The sequence below is a fragment of the Dama dama genome, chromosome 11 (assembly GCF_033118175.1).
Source record: "Dama dama isolate Ldn47 chromosome 11, ASM3311817v1, whole genome shotgun sequence".
In the NCBI taxonomy this organism is placed as follows: Eukaryota; Metazoa; Chordata; class Mammalia; order Artiodactyla; family Cervidae; genus Dama; species Dama dama.
The window spans coordinates 74,570,248-74,594,232 of record NC_083691.1 but is presented as its reverse complement, the minus strand read 5'-3'; the positions used below and the strand labels follow the sequence as shown (position 1 = coordinate 74,594,232).

The 23,985-nt window shown below is 46.5% G+C and overlaps 1 protein-coding gene across 2 annotated transcripts in view; it reads right to left on the bottom strand.

The window, feature by feature from the left end:
• Nucleotides 1-4,429: 4,429 nt before the first annotated feature.
• Nucleotides 4,430-23,985, bottom strand: part of MCFD2 (multiple coagulation factor deficiency 2, ER cargo receptor complex subunit) — a 41,851-nt gene continuing 22,295 nt past the window's right edge. The window contains exons 2-4 of one of the 2 annotated variants that reach the window (XM_061155472.1): nucleotides 8,403-8,563; nucleotides 7,263-7,422; nucleotides 4,430-5,918 (exon numbers count right to left, since the gene is read on the bottom strand). In XM_061155472.1, coding sequence (XP_061011455.1) covers nucleotides 5,790-5,918; nucleotides 7,263-7,422; nucleotides 8,403-8,551 — 438 coding nt within the window. In that variant the 5' untranslated portion in view covers nucleotides 8,552-8,563 and the 3' untranslated portion in view covers nucleotides 4,430-5,789. Of the gene's footprint in view, nucleotides 5,919-7,262; nucleotides 7,423-8,402; nucleotides 8,564-13,859; nucleotides 13,959-23,985 lie in introns of those variants that run through there. The other variant, XM_061155473.1, reaches the window with a different exon arrangement.

The following is a 23,985-nucleotide window of genomic DNA, read 5'->3' as shown; positions in this document are numbered from 1 at the left end:
TGATTTTGGAGCCCAGAAAAATAAAGTCAGCCACTGTTTCCCCATCCATTTGCCATTAAGTGATGGCACTGGATGCCACAATCTTAGTTTTCTGAATGTTGAGCTTTAAGCCAACTTTTTCACTCTCCTCTTTCACTTTCATCAAGAGGCTCTGGCCCCGAGGCATGTGGGATCTAAGCTCGCCAACCAGGGATCAAATCTACACCCCCTGCATTGGAAGGCGAAGTCTCAGCCACTGGGCTGCCAGGAAGTCCTTGGGAGTCTTGGTTTTGCCACTGAATAGCTGTGTCACTGAACAGTGACACAAAACCAAGACTCCCAAGGACTTCCAGGCGGCTCAGCGGCTGAGACTTCGCCTTCCAATGCAGGGGGTGTAGATTTGATCCCTGGTTGGGGAGCTTAGATCCCACATGCCTCGGGGCCAAAATACCAAACATAAAATGGAGGCATCATTGTAACAAGTTCAATAAAGACTTTAAAAAATAGTCTACATAAAAAAAAAAACTTAAAAAAAAAAATAAAGACTCATATCTAGGTAGCCTGAAACCAGAGTTCACACTCTTCACACCATGCCATATGGCTTTCTCTGGCATGATCAGGGCACAGGTATGTGCCACGGCAGAGTCAGGCTTTCTTCTCTGCTGAGCTGGGAGCCAAGGGGAGGAGGGTGGTGGTTGGGGCGGGGGAGGGGGGTGAGGAAGAGGAGGAGGGGCAGGGGGAGGAGAGGGAGGGGGAGGAGGACGCCCTGGGTCTGCTGTCTGGGAGCTGCAGGTGAAGCGCACTCCGCAGGGGGTGGGGCTGAAGACCAGCAGAGAGAGGCTGCTGGTGGTGGAGGGAGTTCAGGGGTCAGCCACACCTGAAGTCAGTTTAGTAATGTGGCCGACACATCCTCACCCATTTTTCCCCTTATTCTAGTTTGAGTTGACATTTGATTACTCCCTGTCATACTTTCTGTTCTCCCTTTCTAAGAGCTCCTATTAACTGGATGTTGGATCTCTTCAGTAAATCCTCTTACTTTCTTTTCTCATCCAACTATTTGTCTTTTTGTTCTGTTTCCTGGGAGATTTCCTTGACCTTACTTTTCATCCATGGAAAACATAATGGGGGTGGGGTAGGGCATTTTTTTATTTCCAGATTCTATAGTATCACATTTTTTGTTTCTAGATGCTATTTCCAATTTTTCCTTTCTTATGGCATCCTAATTATGTTTCCTGGATGTGATCAAGTCTCACATCTCAGAAGATACTGATCATAATTGCTTTAATTGTCTGCTCACCCCTGTATTAGTTCAGTGTCCTCAGAGTTCCTTTTCTCAGCTTGTTTTGGTTACTGTCTCTCTCATGTTGAAGGTTTCCCCTGAATTGACGTACAATCCTAAGTAACACATTCATATTTAAGTGTGACAATAACAAGTTGATTGGTAGCCATGGGTGTCTGGACGGGCTCCATTTGGTAGTTATCTGCGTGGGGGCAGGTGGCCCGCCTGGATTTTCATTGGGAACCCCAACATGTCAGTAATTGAAGGTCTTTACGCAGGGGCACTTCAGTGTCTCCAGAGAATGGACTTTTCATTCACAAGGAACACAAGCCTGGCTTCTGGCTTTCTGAAGCTTTGTGATCATGTGCAGAAGAGCCTTTCACTTTTGCTTTTAGCATGGTCCCCTCATCCCCACACATCGCTTGGCATTCCCAAGCCAAGAGCATCTCTGGCTCACCTCCTCAGAGCCAGTCTGCTATACTCTGAGGAGGATGAGGGGGCTAGCTGGCTGCAACAGACTGGGCCTAGCTGGGTCTATGCCCTCCTCTCATAGGGCTGGAATAATCCCTGCTTTTGGCTCCCGCTTCATGCCTCCCCGGGGCCTTGTTCCTTCAGTCCCCAAGTCTTCCTAGAATTCTAGGGGACAAAGGAGCTGCTTCCCTCAGCGCCACCCTCATTCTTTCCCTGTCGGTCCACCTACCACTCCCCCCTGGCTTTCCACCCTCAGGCCTGGCAAACCCAGGTCACTGAAGGTAGAATTTGGTTTTTTTTGTTTGTTTGTTTTTATTCTTGATTTGGGACTAATTACTTGAGATGGAGATACAGGTGCTTTTATTCTGTCATCTTGCAGTTGCCATTTATTAAAAAAAAAAAAAAAAAAAAACCCTCTTCTAGTGCTTTATCAAACTGCACACCTCCAAAACGCCCCGGGGGGACCACAGCCAGGTGAAAAAGCAGGCTTGAGGCAGCTGTCCTTTGTGGTCTCCATCTCCACAGCCCTGGACACTGCTGGCGCCTCTCTTCTCTTTTCTAGATCTTTCTAAGGAAGGAGGCACAGCTAACGGCTTGGGTGCCTTCTGTATGCCGACTAAGGAGGTCTGGGAAGTGGTCTGTTTTCCCCTCTCTAAGGGGGATTAACTGAGGACCAGTGAAATCATGGGAGGCCAGGTGAGTAGAAAACTCCTTTGATTTCCATGCTTTTGTGTCCTTCACCATTGCATTCAGTATGACCCTTCATTTCTTCCCTGAAAATTCACTCACTCACTCACTCACTCACTCACTCATTCATTCAGCACTTTTGTTGCAGGAAGGGGGGCCCCTTCCAGGGCCCGAAACTGGGCTCTTGTCTAACACTTGGAAATGAATTGTCCGAGGAGACACATGTTGACAAAGCAAGAGATTTTATTGGGAAAGGGCACCCGGGTGGAGAGCAGGTAGGTAAGGGAACCCAGGAGAACTGCTCTGCCGCGTGGCTCGCAGTCTTGGGTTTTATGGTGATGGGATTAGTTTCCGGGTGGTCTTTGGCCAATCATTCTAATTCAGAGTCTTTCCTGGTGGTGCATGCATGGCTCAGCCAAGATGGATGCTAGCAAGAGGGATTCTGGGAAGTGGACGGACAGGTAGTGTCTCCTCTCGATCTTTCCCGAACTCTTCCCTGAACTCTTCCGGCTGGTGGTGGCCTATTAGTTCTGTATTCCTTATCAGGATCTCCTGCCATAAAACAACTCATGCAGATGGTTACTATGGTGCCTGGCCAGGGTGGGCGGTTTCAATCAGTGTGCTTCCCCTAACACTTTGACTGAGGAATATAATCAACAGAGAAGAGAGAGTTTCCTGGTGGTCTAGTGGTTAGGATTCAGTGCTTTCACTGCTGTGGCCCAGGTCCAATCTCTGGTTGGGAAACGGACGCCACAAGCTGCACAGTGGGCCAAAATTTTTTAAAAATTAAAAAATTCAAGTTAAAAAAAAAAAGCAGCAGAAGACATTTGATGCCTGCCCCTAAGGAGCCACCCACTTCTTCCCAGCCTCTCCAGACCCAACTCTTCAGGGAGACGCGGTCCAGATACTTCGGCCAGGCTGAGGAACAGGGAGGGGACTGAAGGTGCTTAGCTCATACTCTGTGCCGGCCATTTGCTTGATGTTTTATATATATTTTCCCTCGCTTCAATACTTCTAACCACTCTGTGGCTAAAGTTCACCATGTCTTTAGATAAGAAAGTTAGAGAACTTTAACAGCATAGCAGGCTTGGGGTTTTACCTCAGCTCTGTCTGAGTTCAAAGCTTGTGTTATAAGGCGGCCTCTCTCAGGTGTATTTGTCTCTATTTTGGAGATAAAGAAACTAAAGAGCAGAGATGTTCCTTATACAATCTGAGAAATCGAGGCGGGCTGAGACGGCCAACACCTCACTAGGGGAAAGGAGATTAAGGGGCCGTGATGGGGAAGTGTGGACCAGGCAGTGATTCGGGTTGGGGGGTTGGGGGGGGTGGGGGTGCTCCCACAGGGAATTTTCTATGAGGAAAGGCAGGCTAACCATCAAGGCCAGTGTGGAATAATTTCAAAGTGAAGCCAGGTCTGTTTAACCGGGTGACTCTACCTTGTAGGAATCTGCCTCTTCCTCTCCAGCTGCCTCAGTTCCTAGCTGCCAACAGTACAAGGTTCTTTCAACCGTGGGTCTGCTCACTAGATCCATCCAGAAGGGCAGCTCTGGATGAAAAGGGGCAAGACCCAGGGGTCTCGGGCAGGGGATGGGAGTCAGAGAGGCAATGGTAACTAACTTCTTCCTTTGCTCTCCTTTCAACTGGCAGAACAAAGTGTCATTTCCAAAAATCCAGGGAAGACTCTGCTTCCTGCTTGGGCCAAGGGTGCTTTCAATAATGCTATCTAATTTAAATTTTCTGGCTAAGAAAAAAAGTCACCGAGAATCAAGGAGAAAACATTGTATTTTCCTAGACAATGTCGTCATAATCTGAACTTGGCCAGAGAAGGAAGGTCCAAAAAGCGATTTCATGCAGAGGAAAAAAATGCCTCCAGAAGGAAAGTGACTGTGAATCCTAGATCTACCCCTGCAGAAAGGACCAAGGTAGTACCAGGGAGGGTTAAACGTGGGCATTAAACCAACCCACCCTTTGGGTGGTAGGAGAAGAGGCCTATGTGGACAAAATCAACTGCTCTTTCATTTCATCAGTTTTATTGGTCATATATCCAGAATTCATTATATAAATCTTTCAAAATAACCAGTTATTACAAGAATAGTTTACAATTCAGCTCTGATTGCACAAATACCTGACACAGGAAACCATTTTTACAAATATTTATTTTTCTTATAAGAATACTTTGGTACAGAAAATAAGCCTATATATCTTACAGAAAATTTTATGCAGTTTTTTTTTTTTTTAACCCATTCAACTATCATTTCAGGTTTCCTATCACAGCATATCCATCACATTCCATAAACCAACTTATAATCTGCAGCCACTTCTGATTTTGAATTACAATTGAGATTCACACTATTACGAGTTTTTAGGCTTCTTTTTCTACTGATCTGAAAGAATTCACGTACTCAGGCAGAAGAGGTAATTTAAACAATATTCCTTCTAGATCTCATGTGTGTTGGGTTAATCACTGTGCTTGGTGAAGAATCTTTTCACTTTTCACTCAGGCTAGACTGGCTGGTCGTTCACCTCTGCTGTATCAAGCAGAAGGGATAAAGTCCTTACATTCTTAAGAGTTTCTAAACTGCAAAAACAAAACCCTAGAAACAAGAGTTAAATACAAATACCTAGAAAGCTAAAATGTTTGCTAATGATGAGAAGTAGGGAACACTTTTAGAATTGAGGTCTCTCCTTGGTTGAAGAAGACATAAAAGATAGTGTAAGGATGTGGCAGTAGTATTATAAAATATTGAAAAACTGAAAAAGGTGAATCACTTAGGTCAGTGGTGTGTTGTTCCTAAAGTGTCAGGAGATACAGAATCTTAGACTCTAGCTAGCTCAACTATTTGACATTCTTCTGATCTGTGGCTTTGAATAGCCTAATAAATACTCCCTTGACCAGAACAAGTAATCATTTAGGCCAGGGGAACTTTACAGAATACTGACCACGTTCCTCTGAAGAGACAGGATACCCCCAGGGGAAACATTTGGCATTCATTCCATTCCTTCAGTTACTGAAAAGTGTGTCCAGTTAGCAAAAGCTTGTCTTACTTTTCAGGTAGCATGAATTAAAACCAAGAGCCTGGCAGCATTCTCCGTCCAAGTTCCTGAGTGCTCAGCTCCAATCATCCAATTTTTTTATCAAGCCCTTGTCCAATAAGATATTTAACAGTACTTGGGGACTACAGTAGGTCCCATTCCTCTGCTTTTTTATTTCTCTTGATTTCTCTTTCTCACCCCAGTGTAACAAGTTGCTACAGGTTTTTACCAAAATACCAAAGCAGTATTTTGGAAAAGAGTTATTTTGCATTATGGAAAGTGTCCGATCACATTATAATGGGTCAGATTTGCATTTAACTGGGAGATGGCCACATCGGGTCTACTGCAGGGATTTTGCAAATTCGGCATAGTCGATGTATCCATCATTGTTCTTGTCATCGTCTCTCAGAACACCATCTATTAAGTTGATCAACTCATCTTCGTTCATTGGTGTCTGCTCATTTCCCTCCTACAAGGTACAAACGACACCATGATGAGCTGCATCTTTTACTGACAGCACCTGGTTAATGTCCAAAATAAAATGTCCTAGACTCCTTCAAATGTAGTACTTCTGCTTCTAGGAAATCCACAAGCCACATGTTAGATCCAGAGTCAATTCACATCAACCCAATTTAAAAATTATATTTGGCAGTTAAAAGGACAACGCAATCAAAGTAGGCCCTTGCTGATTTGTTTTTAAAAATACTTTTCATTCTTTTTTCATTACCAAAGTCATACATGTTCATTGTAGAAAGCTGGGTCTGGCTTACAGAGAACTCGGAGTTTCATAGATTCCAGGACCCACAAATCAATCCTAAAGAAAAGCTCGCAGCCCAGGCCCTCCCACAGGTCAGCTCTGCTAAAGTGGTGAGAGCCCACACTAGACATGTGGGGGTCAGGACAAGAGGAAGGAGGCATTGCCGACCAGTAGACCCCATTACAGTCTCTGAGGTGAAGGCACTTCTGCTCCAGAAGCGGGTGTGGCAGGGCTCACGTTGCCAAGGGCTGAGCTGATGCTGCTCGTATCTGTGGCCAATTCGTCCTCTGTCACCTCTCCCACGTCCTGACCCTCTCCTCTCCTGTCCACCACCATCCTCGCCTGCCAGGGCAGCTGGACCCCAATTCCTCTCTCAAAGCCAGTCTTTGCTAGCATCCATCAGTCTGCCTCCCACAGCCAACACTGCATTAGCCACACTTGTCTCCCATGCGAAGCCGCTGGTGCTCCCCGCTACCTTCAGAGCAAACACAGCCCCGCTCAGCTGGCAGCCGGTGTGAGCACACGCCCCTCCCCAACTTTGCCTCTCCTCCTCTCTTGAGATTACGGTATGGTCAAATGGAACAGACATTAGATCTGGAGGCATAAGATCTGAGTTTCAGTTTCCTCACCTCTCAAATTAGAGATAACAACAAGGACATGACCACCATACTGTATCACCCAAACCCCCACTTATCATCAAATCCCTCGATCCCTTGGCCCAGAATGGCCATTCTTCCCAAATGATATCACTTCTCCCCAGTTCTGCCTTTTGAATGTGGTCTGCCTTTCAGCTAGTTCTCAGACCCTGGCACATGGTGGAAATGCCAGTGGCACTTGCTAAAGATCCCAGGCAGGCTCTGGGACTTCTGCCTCAGCTGGTCACCCTTTGTGAGAAGGCCCTCTGAACAGGAAAAGAGGCAGAGCTGAAGATGAGCAGAAAAAGGAGAAGCAGTAATAGTGTTGTACAAGGATAGGGGAAGTTGTCAAGAGCAGGGACTGAGTCACCAGAGGGAGGCCCCTCCAAGATGCTGCCCCCTGGGCCACTGCCCGACCTACCTCCTTATGGACATGAGTGATGGCCGTGGAGAGTTCTAGGCCGTCAAGCAGATTATTGCCATCATAATCATGCATTTTGAAATAATGGAGCTGCAGCTCTTGTGGGGACATCTCCGCCTCTGGTTTGTTGATGACACCTTCGAGATGCTCCATGATATGCCTAAAGACCAACATTGAAGCTCAGACCACTTGGCAGTGCTGGGCTGGGATCCTGCTGAAATCTTAAGGACTCTGAAAAGTTCAAGATCTTCAAGTACATCCATCCCAGAAAAACTAACAGAAACAGTGGCAGACCACTCTCCAAGAAGATAGACATAGGCAAGGCCATGAAAGGAGTAGGGGAAAAAAAAATCAAACAGTTCATCTGTTATGCTGGCAAGATTATGGGTGCTTTTTCCTTTTTATTATTAGAATATGGTTATAACATTTGGGTGTGTGTGTGCATGTTCAGTCGTATCTGACTCTTTGCGACCCCTTGAACTATAACCTGTCAGGCTCCTCTGTCCATGGAATTTTCCAGGCAAGAACATTAAAGTGGGTTGCCATTTCCTACTCCAGGGGATCTTCCGGACCTTGGGACTGAACCCATGTCTCCTGGGTCTTCTGCAATGGCAGGCAGGTTCTTTACCTAACATTGTTGGGGGAGCTATTAATTTTTTTTTTTTTTAAAGCAATTTAAGAATAATAGACCAGGAATTGTAGGCAGGAATGTGTGAGGCTAACTGGCCCAGGGTAAAAGTTCCAACATATGATGCAATGTTTGAACATGCCAAGGAAAAAGAAAAAGATCTTGTCATAAGCAAGAAACCTTAGCTCTATTTTGGACTCTGCCACTGCTGCTGGTGTCTGTGTCTATCTGCCTGTCTGTGCTGAAAGAGAGAGACAGAGTGAATTCAGGAAAGCCATTCATCCTCTTTGGGTCTCATCTGTGGTATCATGGCAAAAAAAGAACACCTGGACTTACAGGGGGCTACAAGGAATAAACACCATGCCCAGTGCTCTTTCAATGTCAAGGGGTTCTGTCAAATGTCAAGGGGTTGTACAAATAGTAGAAGGCAAAGGGGACAGCATGTGTCTTTGTAACTGGCTGCAGCTGCAGACGGGGAGGCCCCTGGACCACAGCCCTGGCTGAATACGTACTCTTGGTCATGCACTGTGCTCTTATCCAGGCCCATGCTGCCGTGATGGGAGGAGCTGGCCCCGGGCTCCTCGGCCCTGGCACCTGGGACACCAAAGGCCCAGAGCAGACCACACAGGAAGGGAATTCTGAGCAGTCGCAGAGATCTCATGGTCACCGGTACCTGGGAGGTGGGGAACAAGAAGGTGAAGACGAGAACACCATAACTGAGGCTCTTTCAAGATTTGACACAGCACGCTCCGGGGAACTGGGTGAAGGAGCCGGGCTGGGGGAGAGAACTGGCCAGCTCCTCCACCAGACTGCAGGATGGCCTCGGGCTCTCCAGGTCCCCATCACTCAAATGGGCTGGCGGGTCCATGACCTTTCCTGAAGCCCCTTCAGAATGCCAAGCAGCTCAATGAGAGCTTACCGGGATCTGGAGAGCACTCCTGCCTACGAGCAGCTTACAGTCTGGTGAGAGAAATACTTCCTGCCGAGAGCATGAATCAAGGCAGAAAGTGAGGTGTACTAAAGAAAGAGGAAACCCTCTGAGAGTTCAGAGGACGAAGTATCCTTTGGACTAGAGAAGGCTAGAGGTTAACAGACATGGGGACACTTCAGCAGGTCCAGACAGAGGGGTGTGCAGTGGACATGCAGGAACTGAAGGACGAATGGAAGGTGTGAGTAAAAGGGTGGGTGCAGACAAGTGGGAGAGAGACTCCAAGTGGGTGAGTCAGACCTGAGCTTAGAGGGTATGAAGTGGATGGAACAGTGGGCAACAGGCTGCAGAGGCTGACCAGGCCATGCTGGAGGCAGCTCTGCATGCTAGGCCAAAGAGGCTGACATTGCCTGGGGATGAATGGGAGCCGCTGAGGGAGATGAGGGCAGAGATGGTTTCAGAATGGCTCATCTGGCAGTGCAGTGGGGAAGGTATTAGGTAGAGTGAGACCAGAGACAGGGGTTGAGGGAAACAATGGGTGGGTTAGATCAAGGCCCACGGCAGTGGACATTAACCCCTGCCTCATCCACCTCCCAGGGCTGTGAGGGAGGCGAGTAATTGAGCCACGTGAAAGAGCACTGGGGAGGAGAGCTCCACAGGGATTAGGTTCCATCAGGTACTTCCAGGGTTTGGCTGGACTTGGAGTCAAGGTCAACAAGGAGACACAGCTGGCTACACAGCAAGCTCCCCGAGGGCAGGGCTGCCTTGTTCCCACCTGTGCCCCACCAAGGCTCAGGCAGCCTTACCTAACTGCTATTAAACGGAAAGTCCTGATCCTTCCAGGGCTTACAGACTGACCTCTATAAAAAAAGAAGTTGAAGGACAGCCAGGAGACCTCTGCTCAGAGGTGTTCTCGCCCCTCTCACCAACCCCAAGAGGCTCTGGAGGGCGGGACCCTAGGAAAACGCCATCCCCACAATGTTTAGGAAAATTTCCCAGGCCCGCTTTGCTGGATATCAGCAGTATACCCTCCCTTAAGGAGACAATGGTCCCTGGGATATATAACTTCTAGGTGTAAAAAGAAGCATCGAGTCTCGCGACTGAATAGGGACATCAAAATGCAATTGTCATATTTCATAGCAGAAAAAGACATTCAATACACACCAAATGAAAAAGAGCAGGCTACAAAAGTCTGTAAAGAACAATTCATTTGGGGGAAATTCCCTGGTGGTCCAGTGGCTAAGACTCGGTGCTTTCACTGCTGTGGGTCTGAGTTCAGTCCCTGGTTGGGGAACTAAGATCGCACAAGCTGCGTGGTGCAGCCAAAAAAAAAAAAAAAAAAAATTCATTTTTGTAAAAAACAAAACAATGTATGTGTATTTCTCATACAAAGAACAAAGACTAAAAACTATTAACAAAGATTACTTTCTGAATTATGAGATTAGGAGTGACTTTTATTTTTCTTCTCTTCACTTTTCCATTGCTTCTAAAATTTCTACTATAAACATGTTTTTCCTTTACAAATATATATTTAATGCAATTCATCCCATAATTTTGTTCCAGTTCTATATGGATGGAATAAAAAGGGGGATTCCGGTTGAGTCTCATCTCTAGAAAATAATTTAGAAACAGCCAGAAACTACATCCCAAATAGAAGTGTCCAGACACTGATGAGGCGACTGCCATTCTACCTGGTACCTGAAATCAATGTCTCAGGTTACTCTCCACAAAGACTGCCCCAACCAGAGAAGAACAGCTTGTTCTGACCACACACTGGAGAGTTCTGGGACAGGAGGGACCAGACGGGGAAGCCTTTAAGATTCATAATGCATTAGATGTCTCTTTTTCTAGCAAGCCTTATTCAATTCCAAGTCTGGCTTAGACGGTCTTCCCATATGCTCCTAAGTGTTTCCCTTCAGAAGGGTCCTGTCTGTTGCTGACAACAGCTGTGCATGTGCCTATGAACATGTCTGAGGACCTCTCGGTACCCTCTGTTGGACTGGGCTCTGTGAGGCTGGGGGCGGGATTCACATTCACAGCACTGGGCACAGTTCCTACAGAGAGGCTGGTGGTTCTCAGCCTTCGTGCCATGGTCCTTGGGAGCTGGGGGGTTACCATCCTCACCCATACACTGCCAGGTTCTGATGTCAATGTAACTGAAGATGAAACTTGGTTTTGGCGCTATCTATCAGATAATAGAGCTCAGTGATCAACAGACCCATGGCACCATCTCCTATAACCATGTGGTTGGATACTTAGTATATCAGGTAGGGGTAGGGTGAGGGGAACAGGTTCTATTGACATAACACCAAAAAGCAACCAAGTGCTTGGTAATATAGTAACTTTGAGTCCGAATTATCCCCTCTTCAAAGGAGATAGGATAAAGGCCAAGAACCATCCATTTGGGGCTTATCCATTTTGGTTTGCTGTGCCAGATTTCTAACCTTGAGACCACAACAAAAGCCAAATTTGCAAACACAGAAGAGAAACTCCCCCTAGCAAGTGCTACAAGAAGAACAGGGTATCTGACTGCCACCTGACAAACCATACTGCTCACACTGAAAAGGAAATACTAGCAACCCCTTCCGCCAAAAGAACAAGTTGCATCATCCACACTCTAACTATTTAGCTCAAGGCCATAGCAAAGAGCTTGGCAGATAAGCCCCAGGAGTTCCTGGGTTCACTGGCCTTTCAGAAAGTGTAAAGGTTAGGCTTAGAGAAAAATCCAAAGGAAGAGAGATTTCTGAATTTGAGACATCCTTCACAGGAGTTCTGGGGAGAAGCGCTAGACCACTGATGGCGGCTGGCTCCCACAGGGCCTTGACTCTAACAGGGCTTTCCTCCCGGCTCCAGCAGCCTCTTCCAGTCCTAGGGCATTTGTTCCCACTGGTTCCACCTGTCCATCCTCCCTCTTCCTTCCAGGCCCAATTCAAATGTCATCTCTGTGTTTCTCAGCCAAAACCAACTGTTGCCTCCTCTGACCTGCCTGCGGTCTCTCATACTCACTTGGCCTTAACATATGGTCACATACTGTTCTCCTTAATTTTTCTCTTTCCCTCCCTCTGTGAAGACGGGGAAGCTATTTTCTCTGTCTCTCCTTTACCCTAGTGAATTTATAACAAAATACTGAGCTCACCTGGCAGAGCAGGCCTTCACTCTGTATCAGGGCTCTGGGCCCTGGGACCCAGGTGTGTTGTTCGCCATCACAGAGGATCTGACCTAAGCTAGAAAAATAACTTCCCCCAGGGGTCCTCCCAGCAGTGGTTTGGCCTGGCCCACTCTTATTGTGTCCTTAGTCTCATCAGCACCGAAGAGTTTGGAGCCAGCCTTCTTCCCAGCAGTTGTAGGCAACTCTTCTCTCATGCTACCGCCCTCAGTTAAGAATCAGACTCAAAGTAGCCACACATCCTGTACCCAGAGTTGATGCCAAGGAAAAACTCTGACTGGTACTTTCCCATTTAAAACTGCCATGGTCCTGGACTGAAAGTAAGGGAAGAACCAAGTTCCTAGACAAAGGAACCTCTACATGGGCTGGGGGTTGAGAACTGGTTCTGGAGAAGCCGGCAGTTAATAACTTGATCTATTTGTTCATTTCGGAGGGAGCTGCCATGCTTCATTTATACATTTAACTAAACTGTTTCCTGGGTTTCCCTGGTGGCTTAGCAGTAAAGAATCTGCCTGCAATGCAGGAGACATGGGGTTCAATCCCTGGGTTCGGAAGATCCCCTGGAGAAGGAAATGGCAACCCACTCCAGTATTCTTGCCTGGGAAATCCCATGGACAGAGAAGCCTGGCAGGCTACAGTTCATGGGATTGCAAAAGAGTTGGATGTGACTAAACTACAAAACAACTTCACCAAACAGCTTGGGGCTGCACAAGGTTCTGAGGACAGGTATGTCTGAGGATAGTATAATCTGTGTGACAAGAACCATACAGGCTCCTGTCACACAGATTACAGCCCAGTGGAAAAGACCAGTAAATGGGACAGCTGTAGGGTATGGCAATAGCCCCAACCCCTACCTGGGTTAATATATGAAGGATGATTTTTTCCAATTAAAGGATAGTACTTCAGGTAGAGCGAACATGCTGTAACAAACACCTAAGCCTAGAAGGGACTTGGTCCAATCTGGGAACTAAAAAGGGTTCAATATGGTTGAAGACAGTATAGTGGAGATGGATGAGTTAGTAAAGTAAAAAAGAAGACAGGTCACCAAGGGCATTGAAAGCGATGTTCAAGAGCTTGTAAGAGCAATGGGGATCCACAGAAGGAAGATCAGGGGATGGGAGGAGGGTTCTGGTGATCGTGATCAGATTTCGGTTTTAAGGCCATCACTCTGGCTTTCCAACATATAACAAAGCACAGAGGATAAAGTAGGGGCACAGGGGAGAGATGATGGTGGCCTGAACTTGCTGGAGCAGAGGAACTGGGCGTGGAGAAGTCGGCGTATCCAAGAGAGATTTGTGATGGGTTCGATGTGGATGGGTAAAGCGTGCAGGAGGTGACAATGACGGGCAGGTCTCTGCTCGGGCATCTGGATGGATGGCGGTGCCATGCCCACACAGGGGATACAAGAGAGGAATACAGGCTTCCCCGCCTCCCTGTTCCCCTGGTACAGCCTGGCCAAGCTCGGCCCCCGTCAGGACCTGTTTACTGTCTCTCCCAGAGAGAGACGGGGTACCAAGGGCAGACGGAGAGCAACGACTCAGGCCCGCGCGCAGGTCCACCGCAGGTCCTCCAAGAGCGCGGAGATCGACCCCGGCCGGCCCATCAGGCTTTAAAGCCCCTACGGCATATGCCCCGGGAGGGAGGCTCTGCTCCTAGTCGGCTAGCTTCCCGCGATGGCTCGGGGTCCGAGACCCCCACCCAGGCCGCTCTTGCCTTCCAACCCTAGCCAGAAGCCCCGAGACCCCCCGAAGGAACGCCAGGATCCCGCCCCGCTGCAGACTCCTGAATGCCGCCCCCACGGACCTCCTCCTCTAAGGTCGGGCCACAGGGATCACAGGCCGTAGCCGGATCGCGGGAGGCCCCCGGTTCACTCACCCTCGCTGCCACCAGCTGCCACCAGCTTTTCCCCAGACGCGAAGCCCTCCAGCATGAGCCTCGCCAGCTCCCGTCCTCGGTACGTTTTTCCTCCGCTCCGCCCCCTCCCTGGCCCGCTGTGCGCACGCGCGTCCCTTTCAGCCCGCCTATTGGCCCCGCCTCTGACCAGTGCGGGATCCGGCGGGCCGCTGGGGTGCTTCCACGTGTAACGGGCTCCGGCCCTATAAGGGCTGGGCGGAGGCATTTCTTCTGTCTACCTTCCGTAGGGCGACACTCGGTTGGATCCTGGGTTGGACCACCTGAACCCCCAAGTCCGTAGGGGCTAGGCAAGCCCGGAAGCCCCCAGGAATGTAGTAGGATGAGGACGTTGGATGGCGGATGCAACTGGCGTCCAAGCTGGCTTTCACCTCCACCACCACCTCCACCTCTACAGGTTCCTGGGTTTCTCTGACAGCAAGTTAGGAAAAAATATAATAGTGTGAAGAAAAAAATTGTTGCCTGCCATTCCAGTTCTGTCAGGATCAAGCCATTAACCCCTGCAGTTGCTCACCAACCGTGGGCCTGGGGCCAATTTCAGGATGGAGAAAAACGGGAAACGTCCTGTACTTCAGGTATACTTAGATAGGTTAAGATGCATCTCTAAGGAAAAAATTCAGACAACCCTAGGAAATACAGAGCTGTGGGCTCAGCTAGGGATTGAAGATGATGCAGGGACTTGTTTGAGAGAATCATGTTGGGAGTCTGGGAACCGGGAGAACCAAGCAGCCAGGCTTCCTGTCTTTGTATGGGTTGGCAGAATGAAGAAAGAAACATGGATGGTGAAAATATTGTCTAGGATCAAGTACCACTTTCTCGTTTTAATAGCTCAGAAAATTATTTCCTCCCTTCTCTGACCATTGTGGCAGGACAGCAGGGGTTTAGTTGCTCAGTCATGTCCGTCTCTGTGACCCCATGGACTGTAGCCAGCCAGGCTCCTCTGCCCATGCGATTCTCCAGACAAGAATACTGGAGTAGATTGCCATTCCGTTCTGCAGGGAGGCTTCCTGACCCAGAGACTGAACCCAGGTTTCCCGCTTTAGAAGCATATTCTTTACCATCTGAGGATAGAAGAAGCCCTGTTAATCCCAGACTCCTCCTCCTTTCCTTACTCTGAAGTTTGAGTTAGTTTGATCTAGTTCATTTTTCAGCTCTCCCTCTGCCATCCATCCATGCTTCCATCTGGTTGTTTATTCATTCATTCATTCATTAACATTTCTTAGGTACTAGGCTCTGTGCTAGGAGTTGACCAGAGAAATGAATACAAACAAGAAATGGTCTCCTTCAACAAGTTCAGTGTCTGATAGATGGATAAAGCATTTCTCATTCTCTTTATCCAACACTTCCACTTTTTCTGTGGATCTTATCCTGTGTCATCTCTCTCTTGAATCACCAATCACTTCCTCTCTAATAGACCAGCCCCAGGATCATTCATCTTGCTGTGGTTTCTTCTCCACTGCACTACTGAAACTGCAGTCTTCATGCAAATTCAGCGGTGCCTTCTCCTTTTCTTTGTTTTTACTCTCCCTTTCGGTACTATTCCTCACAGTCAGTCATTGCTACTTTGAAACACCTTCTTCTCTTGTTTTTTGATGCCCTGTACTCTTGGTCCTTCTCCTACCTCACTAGCTGTTCTTTCTTGGGTTCTTTTCACTGACTTCTCATCTTCTGCTCAACCTATAAATATCAGGGTACTTAGGGTTCTATTCTTAGTCCCCTTCTTTGTTGACCTATCCACTCTGCCTATGTGATTTCATCTAATCATGTGGTCTCAGGTGCCATTTACACGCAGATGACTCCAAAAAAAGATTTCTAACAGTGACCTCAGCCTATAAGTCCTGACTCCTCAAAATAACTGCCTACTTGCCATCTCCACAGGAGTGTCTAACTAGGATCCCAAACTTAATTTGGCCCACTGAAATATTTTCACCCCCAAACATGTACCTCTCTTTTTCCCAGTTTAGCAAATGTCACTGCCATCCATTTAGTTGTTCAAGCCAGATTCTAGGAGCTACATTCCCCCCACCCCTCAGCTTTACTGAAGTATAACTAACACCCAGGAAACCATCATCCACTACTTACACTACTGTGAGAACTTCCATATTGACCTTCCTTGCCCCATTTTAGTCCATGAGACATTTGTTTAAGCCATTCATAGAGGACTGTTCTAGAACTTGTAGCTGAACCCATTCCTAACAGGCAAATAACTTGTTACTAGAAGTGGGACACAAAAACCAAATACTAAAATGTGGGATTGGCTAACTGAAGGTTAAGGTGGCCAGTGGTGAAGACTCTCTATTCCATGTTGGAAAGCTGGTGACCAACATGTTAAGTCATAAAGAGCTGAACCGCTATCACTTGCTAAACCTTGGGAAAAACCCACATGCCAACCAAAGTTGTATTATAGGAGAAATCTCAGGAACAATACAGAACACTTGAGAGTGTTGCCTTTTTTCCTTCCTTTTTAAAGTAGCTTTCAGCAAAGTCCAAGAGAGTGGCAAATCCAGATTAGAGAGGATGGATTTGAAAGCAGAGATTAAAGAAAATAAGGCCTTGGTGAGAGAGGAGGCCTTGATGAGGTGCAGCTCACAAACAATAAATGCTGGAGAGGGTGTGGAGAAAAGGGAACCCTCTTACACTGTTGGTGGGAATGCAAACTAGTACAGCCGCTATGGAAAACAGTGTGGAGATTTCTTAAAAAACTGGACATAGAACTGCCATATGACCCAGCAATCCCACTTCTGGGCATACACACTGAGGAAACCAGATCTGAAAGAGACACGTGCACCCCAATGTTCATCGCAGCACTGTTTATAATAGCCAGGACATGGAAGCAACCTAGATGCCCATCAGCAGATGAATGGATAAGGAAGCTGTGGTACATATACACCATGGAATATTACTCAGCCATTAAAAAGAATTCATTTGAACCAGTCCTAATGAGATGGATGAAGCTGGAGCCCATTATACAGAGTGAAGTAAGCCAGAAAGATAAAGAACATTACAGCATACTGACACATGTATATGGAATTTAGAAAGGTGATAACGATAACCCTATATGCAGAACAGAAAAAGAGACACAGAAATACAGAACAGACTTTTGAACTTTGTGGGAGAATGTGAGGGTGGGATATTTCAAAAGAACAGCATGTATACTATCTATGGTGAAACAGATCACCAGCCCAGGAGGGATGCACGAGACAAGTGCTCCGGCCTGGTGCACTGGGAAGACCCAGGGGAATCGGGTGGAGAGGGAGGTGGGAGGGGGGATCGGGATTGGGAATACATGTAAATCCATGGCTGATTCATATCAATGTATGACAAAACCCACTGGAAAAAAATAATAATAATAATAAAAAAAAAAATTAAAAAAAAATAATAAACTAGCTGAGTCTCACAATTTGGAGCCTTGCTGGGTTGAAATAAACAATTTTCTTTGAATATCCAAGTTGAAGCCAGAACAAAGGGAGACAGGGAAGAGGCAGCTTTATCAGGAGATAAGATAGAGGCCCAAGGGAGCAAAGATGGACCACAGGTGGCTTCTCCACCTGCTTCGTTTTGAATTACCTTCACTGCAACTGAGCACACAGGGACCAGCCCCTACAAGACTTAAATATTCTTATACTTGGTCTTGCTTGTTTCCCAAAAAGAAACATTTGAGGTATACACAAGAGACTAATAAAAGAGAACAGAAGTGAGAATAAGACCTCATTTTATATCTTTTTGTATTGCTTTAATTTTTAAAAAGTCAAATATATTACCTATTTGGTGGGAAATATATTCTTTCATTAGAAAACCATTTGAAGACTCTCTAGATAAGTTATATGATTGTGATTACTCATGCATGGACTTGACCAGAAGCCTAACAAATGATGGAGGGAGTCATATATCCCTAAAATCTCAAGCCTGGTCAACAGTGGTCGCCCCTGTTAACAAGGGAGGGGTTGCAGATCCCCTACAAGAACCTGATATGTGGTCATGGAAGAGACCCCTTGTTTCTGTCCAGCAGGACTGGACTGGATGTGGTTTACTGACTGTGGTTTACTCTATGTTTTTTATTCTGTTTTTTTCTGAAAAGAACAGTTTTATTATTTCTTCACATTGTGCACTGACTGTGTTTCGCTGTATTTTGATTTGGTTTTCTTCTTTATGCTTATTGATGCACGGTTGTTCAGAAAAAAACACACTCTTGTTTTCCTTTACTCGCACACACAATACTTCTGACAGCAGATGTGTGGGCTGTTTTCCCCACACTAAGCAATTCTCTGTGACACCAGCTGAGTGTTCTACAGTGCAATTCAATTATGACACTAACTGAAGTTAGTACAGTCCTCACAGGTAAAGGACTCAGCTGCATAAGACTGCGGCCCACTTCCGATTCCAGGCTCAGTAAGTAGGTCCCCAAGTTAACCATGACTTCTGTCGGACTCGGCTACAAATTGAAGGTTCCCATGACTCCCTCCTGAGATTTTATCACCTGCTAGAACAGCTCACAGAACTCAGGGAAACATTTACTTGCATTTCCCAGTTTATTTTACAGTACAGGTTATCATAAAGGGTACAGGTGAACAGCTAGACGAAGAAATATATAGAGTGAGGTCTGGAAAGACACAAAGCCGAAGAGCCCCTGTCTCTTTGGAGCTTTGGTCCCCCGCCCTGCAGACGTGTGGATGTAGTCACCAACCCAGAAGCTGTCCAAACCCCGTACCCCTGAGATTTTTATGAAGGCTTCCCCACACAGGCATAATCGATGATTAACTCAATCTCCAATCCTTTCCCTTTCTTGGAGGCTAGTGGGTGGAGGTAAAAGCTCCACCTGTCTAATCGTGGCTTGGTCTTTTGGTGACCAGACCCATCCTGAAGCCATCCAGGGGCCCACCAAGGGTCACCACATTAGAACAAAGGACACGCCAATCACCAAGGAAATTCCAAGGGATTTAAAAATCATCACGAACCAGGGTCAAAGGCCAAATATTAGAACAAAGATGCTCCTAGTGCTCCTGTCACTTTTGAAATTACAACAGAATTACAGCTCTGTGCCAAGAACCAAGGGCATGCATATATATATGTGTGTGTGATGTGATGTGAAGTCGCTCAGTCGTGTCCGACTCTTTACGACCCCGTGGACTGTAGCCTTCCAGGCTCCTCCGTCCATGGGATTCTCCAGGCATAAATATTGGAGTGGGTTGCCATTTCCTTCTCCAGTATATATGTGTGTGTGTGTGTGTATATATATATATATATAGTTTTTTTTCTATTATTTCACAATAGTATACACAAAAGTACACATACAGAAAAGAATACAGCTCAGTAAACTTTCAGAAATTGAATACCCCCATATAACCAGCACCCAGATCTAGAGGAACATTACCAACATCCTAGGACACCTGCCTGTGTTCCCTTCCATGCACCACCCTCTCCCTGAAAGGTAACTGCTATCCTGACTTTTCCTGATACCACAGAGCGGCTTTTACTTGTTTTTGTTTTTTCTATAAATGGAACCACACAGTACATACTCTTGTCTATAGCTTCCTTTACACTGCATTGTTTTGAGATGTGTACATAGTGTGTACATCTAGAACATTCATCCTTATTTCTGTATACTGCTCCCTCTTCCCTTCTACCATCAGTGGACATCTGGGTGGTTTTCAGTTTCAGGCTGTTATAAATTATGCTGCTTCAAACTTTGTAGAACACATGTTTTCTTGCACCTCTGCTCACGTCTCTGTCAGGCATTCACCCGGCTCAGAGTGAATGTGGGTGTTCAGTTGTGTTAGATAGTGCCAGAAGTCTTTCAAAGTGGCTGTGTCAGTTTAGACCAGCAAGAGCATATGGTGTTCTATTGGTCCCCATTCTCTCCAACACTTGGAACGTCCCATCTTTCACATTTTAGGAGACAATGAACTTGTCCTGGCTTAAATCATCCAACCATGAGAAGCCACACCTGAACCTCAAAGAGGGTCCTGCAGGGGACACAGAGAACCTAGACTCCAAGCGGTAGGCAGGAGCTGGCTGAGACTCCTGCCTAGGATTACCTCTTGTATGGAGTGAGTGCCCACCACCCCAAGTTAAATATGTATGTGGGAAAGAGGGAGTGTGAGTAGGTTTTAAGTAACCCAAGAGCTGCACCAGGCCAACACTGGTGAGTTAGAGTGGGTGATAGCCCAGTTTCCATTTTCAACACCCTTCTCTCTTGTCTATCTCTACAATAAAGGCTAAAATATATTAAACACTCACTTCCCCATCTTTTTTTTGCAGCTAGATGACAAGGGAACACAGTTCTAGGCAATGAGACATAAGGGGAACTTGGGAAATCTTTTGCTTTTCTAATAAAGGAGACAAATGCAGACCTCTCCCCTTCCTCCAGTTCTGAATGGGGATGTACAACCTCAACCATGGAGGGAAGTGGGAGAGGATTTAGAAAGACTACTCCAATGCTGCGGGGCCACTGAACCAACACCAGCAGCTGCTTACTTCCAGATATCCTCTTATGAGCAGAGGACTCCTATTTGTTTAAGCCACTCTAAGACAGTTATTTGCAGTCCAAAGCATTCCCAAGTGACACAGAGGCCAAGAAAGATGTGGACTCAGATGGGAATTGGATTTGTCTATGTGAGGTCACTGTAGGCTCAGAGACCAGTTTATGTGGCATTCTGGGCAGCAGCCAATGTACAGTGGGTGGTGAGTGCCTGGCAGGTAAGACTGGGTATAGCAAGTGTGGGCAAGCCTTTCAAGTTTGCCTGTGAGGGAAAGGAAAGTAGCTGGAGGAGGACGCAGGACCCAGAAGGGTTGTCTTTAAGGTGGAGGACCTTGTGCATGTCGAAATCATTTTGAGAAGGAGCCCAGCAAAGACGATATTGAAAAGAGCAGAGTGGAAAAAACTGAAAGAATGAGGTTATTGAGGAGGCAGGAGAGAATGGATATAAAGCTCAGATGAGTGTTAGCCTGAAATTTGGGCATGCTGAATTGCTTTTGTCGTGTTCTAGCTACATCCATGTGTAAGTTAGATGCAAAAAAAATTTTTTTAATTAAAATTCACAATGCGTACATTAACCATTGTATATAATTAAATAATTATGCAGACTACCATTCTGAATGAATGACCCCTAATTCCAACTGAGCCTTCAAGTCAGGCAGAAAAGTCTTCTATCTCCTTTAGGCAGCTTGCTGTCCCAGTTTCACAATGATGATTTCAAACTTTGACCCAGCTGCCTGCCCTTCCCCCAGTCACAGAACTCCCAGAACTAGAGGCTTCCCTGGTGGCTCAAGCAGAAAAGAATCTGCCTGCAATGCATGCAGGTTCAGTCCCTGGGTAAGGAATATCCCCTGGAGGAGGAAACGGCAACTCATTCCAGTATTCTTGCCTGGAGAATCCCATGGACAGAGGAGCCTGGTGGGCTACAGTCCATGGGGTCGCAAAGAGTTGGACACTACTGGAGTGACTTAGCATGCACGCGCGGAGGGGCACACAGCGGGCTTGCAGCACAGCCTGGACGAGGTGCAGGGCTTTGAACCTCCCTCCCGCCTCCCACCTCTTAAACATAGCTTTTTAACAGTCTTGAAACTGAGGGCAGTCATCAATCAGAATCCTTGAACTATAACTTGCTTAATAAATAACAACTAGCAACCCACCTTCACTAATCAAGCTTGCTTTAATTGTTCTTGCAAATTGCATACCCTCCAAGCTTCTCCGTAGCTTGGACAACAAATCACAAGATTTCTTTAACCATGCTCTATAGAGAAAAATCTCTGACGTATGGGTCGCTATAGTAAAGGTTCTTAAGTTGTTTTTCAGGAACATGGGGATAGTCTTGCCCAATTCAAACTGGTCAAGATGACTGACCATTCAGCTGTGCAAGTTTCCAATGGACGTCAGAGGGACAAAAACTCCACCCTTAGGTCATGCTAATGCTGCCATTTTCTGAACATGTGTCCCATGAGGAACCATGTAATGCAAATACACCTGCACACAACACTGATTATTTTACCTTTTTCTTATCTTCAACCCCCTTTCCCCATGCCTCAGACCACCCTGCTTCTTTATCCCATAAATATCCCAAGCCTCTCACCTTTACAGAGGTGGATCTGAGACTTGTTCTCCCATCTCACTTGGCTGTCTCATGAAAAAACCCTTTCTCTGCTGCAAACTTCACATCTCAGTGCTCGGCTTGCTGTGGAATGGGGCAGATGGAACTCATTTGGTAATAGTCTGGTAATTCTAGTATCTAAAGTTATTGTGGTCTAGTCCTGCTTCTGTGTTTATTTTTTTGACCCTGTGAAAGCATAAAAAGTGAAGTCGCTCAGTCGTGTCTGACTCTTTGAGACCCCATGGACTGTAGCCTACCAGGCTCCTCCGTCCATGGGATTATCCAGGCAAGAATACTGGAGTGGGTTGCCATTGCCTTCTCCAGGGGATCTTCCCAACCCAGGGATCGAACCCAGGTCTCCTGCATTGCAGCCATATGCTTTACCTTCTGAGCCACCAGGGAAGCCCTAACTTATGAAAGCATAACTCAGAGACATTTAGTTATCTGCATGCCAAATGACATACTTACTTGTTTTAAGGAGGACAGTCACTAGGCTGTTGTCAACAAAAAGGGCTTTATGAGAGAAGAAAAAACTAAAGACACCCTAGGCACAGTAAGTTTTTGGATTCTTTTGGTTTGACATTTGGGTGGGGGGAGGTTAATTGATTAGCTGTCATCTAGCAGAACCTACGGAGAAGGCAATGGCACCCCACTCCAGTACTCTTGCCTGGAAAATCCCATGGACGGAGGAGCCTGGTGGGCTGCAGTCCATGGGGTCGCCAAGAGTCAGTCACGACTGAGCGACTTCACTTTCACTTTTCACTTTCATGCATTGGAGAAGGAAATGGCAACCCACTCCAGTGTTCTTGTCTGAAGAATCCCAGGGATGGGGGAGACTGGTGGGCTGCCGTCTATGGGGTCACACAGAGTTGGACACGACTGAAGCGACTTAGCAGCAGTAGCAGCAGCAGCAGAACCTAGTCTGTGAAGTGTGCTCTTGAATAGGCTGATTAGGATAAAGAAACAATTTCAGTCACTGTGACATTCCTCTGATGACTTGGAGATTTTAACTGTGGGAATATTCATGCCAGGCTGAGGCTACTGTATTAGGCAAGGTCCGTGTCACTTCCCTCCTCAGAATCTCTCAACTCTCACTCATGGTGATTATTTCCTCCTGCATTTTGCAATTTTAGGTAATGGGCTCATTAGAGGGGTTTTGTCTATAGCAATCCTGTATAGTTTATGTGGAGCATATATTCCTTTCAAAGAGATTTTATATTTGCTTCTCTCTGCTTGGTATCCACTTTTAAGTTAATTTTTCAACTTGTGGGCCCCTGCTTTCTATAGGGAGTATAAAATTGAAACCTAGAACTGAGTAAAGGCAGACTATAATTTTAAATTCTCAATTCAGTCACTCAGTCGTGTCCGATTCTTTGTGACCACATGAACTGCAACATGCCAGGCCTTCCTGTCCATCACCAACTCCCGGAGGCCACCCAAACTCCTGTCCATTGAGTCGGTGATGCCATCCAACCATCTCATCCTCTGTCTTCCCTTTCTCCTTCTGCCCTCAATCTTTCCCAGCATCAGGGTCTTTTCATATGAGTCAGCTCTTTGCATCAGGTGGCCAAAGTATTGGAGTTTCAGCTTCAACATCAGTCCTTCCAGTGAACACCCAGGACTGATTTCCTTTAGGATGGACTGGTTGGATCTCCTTGCAGTCCAAGGGACTCTCAAGAGTCTTCTCCAACACCACAGTTCAAAAGAATCAATTTTTCGGCACTCAGCTTTCTTTATAGTCCAACTCTCGCATCCATACATGACCACTGGAAAAACCATAGCCTTGACTAAATGGACCTTTGTTGGCAAAGTAATGTATCTGCTTTTTAGTATGCTGTCTAGGTTGGTCATAACTTTCCTTCCAAGGAGTAAGCGTCTTTTAATTTCATGGCTGCAATCACCATCTGCAGTGATTTTGGAGCACAGAAAAATAAAGTCAGCCACTGTTTCCACTGTTTCCCCATCTATTTGCCATGAAGTGATGGGACCGGATGCCACAACCT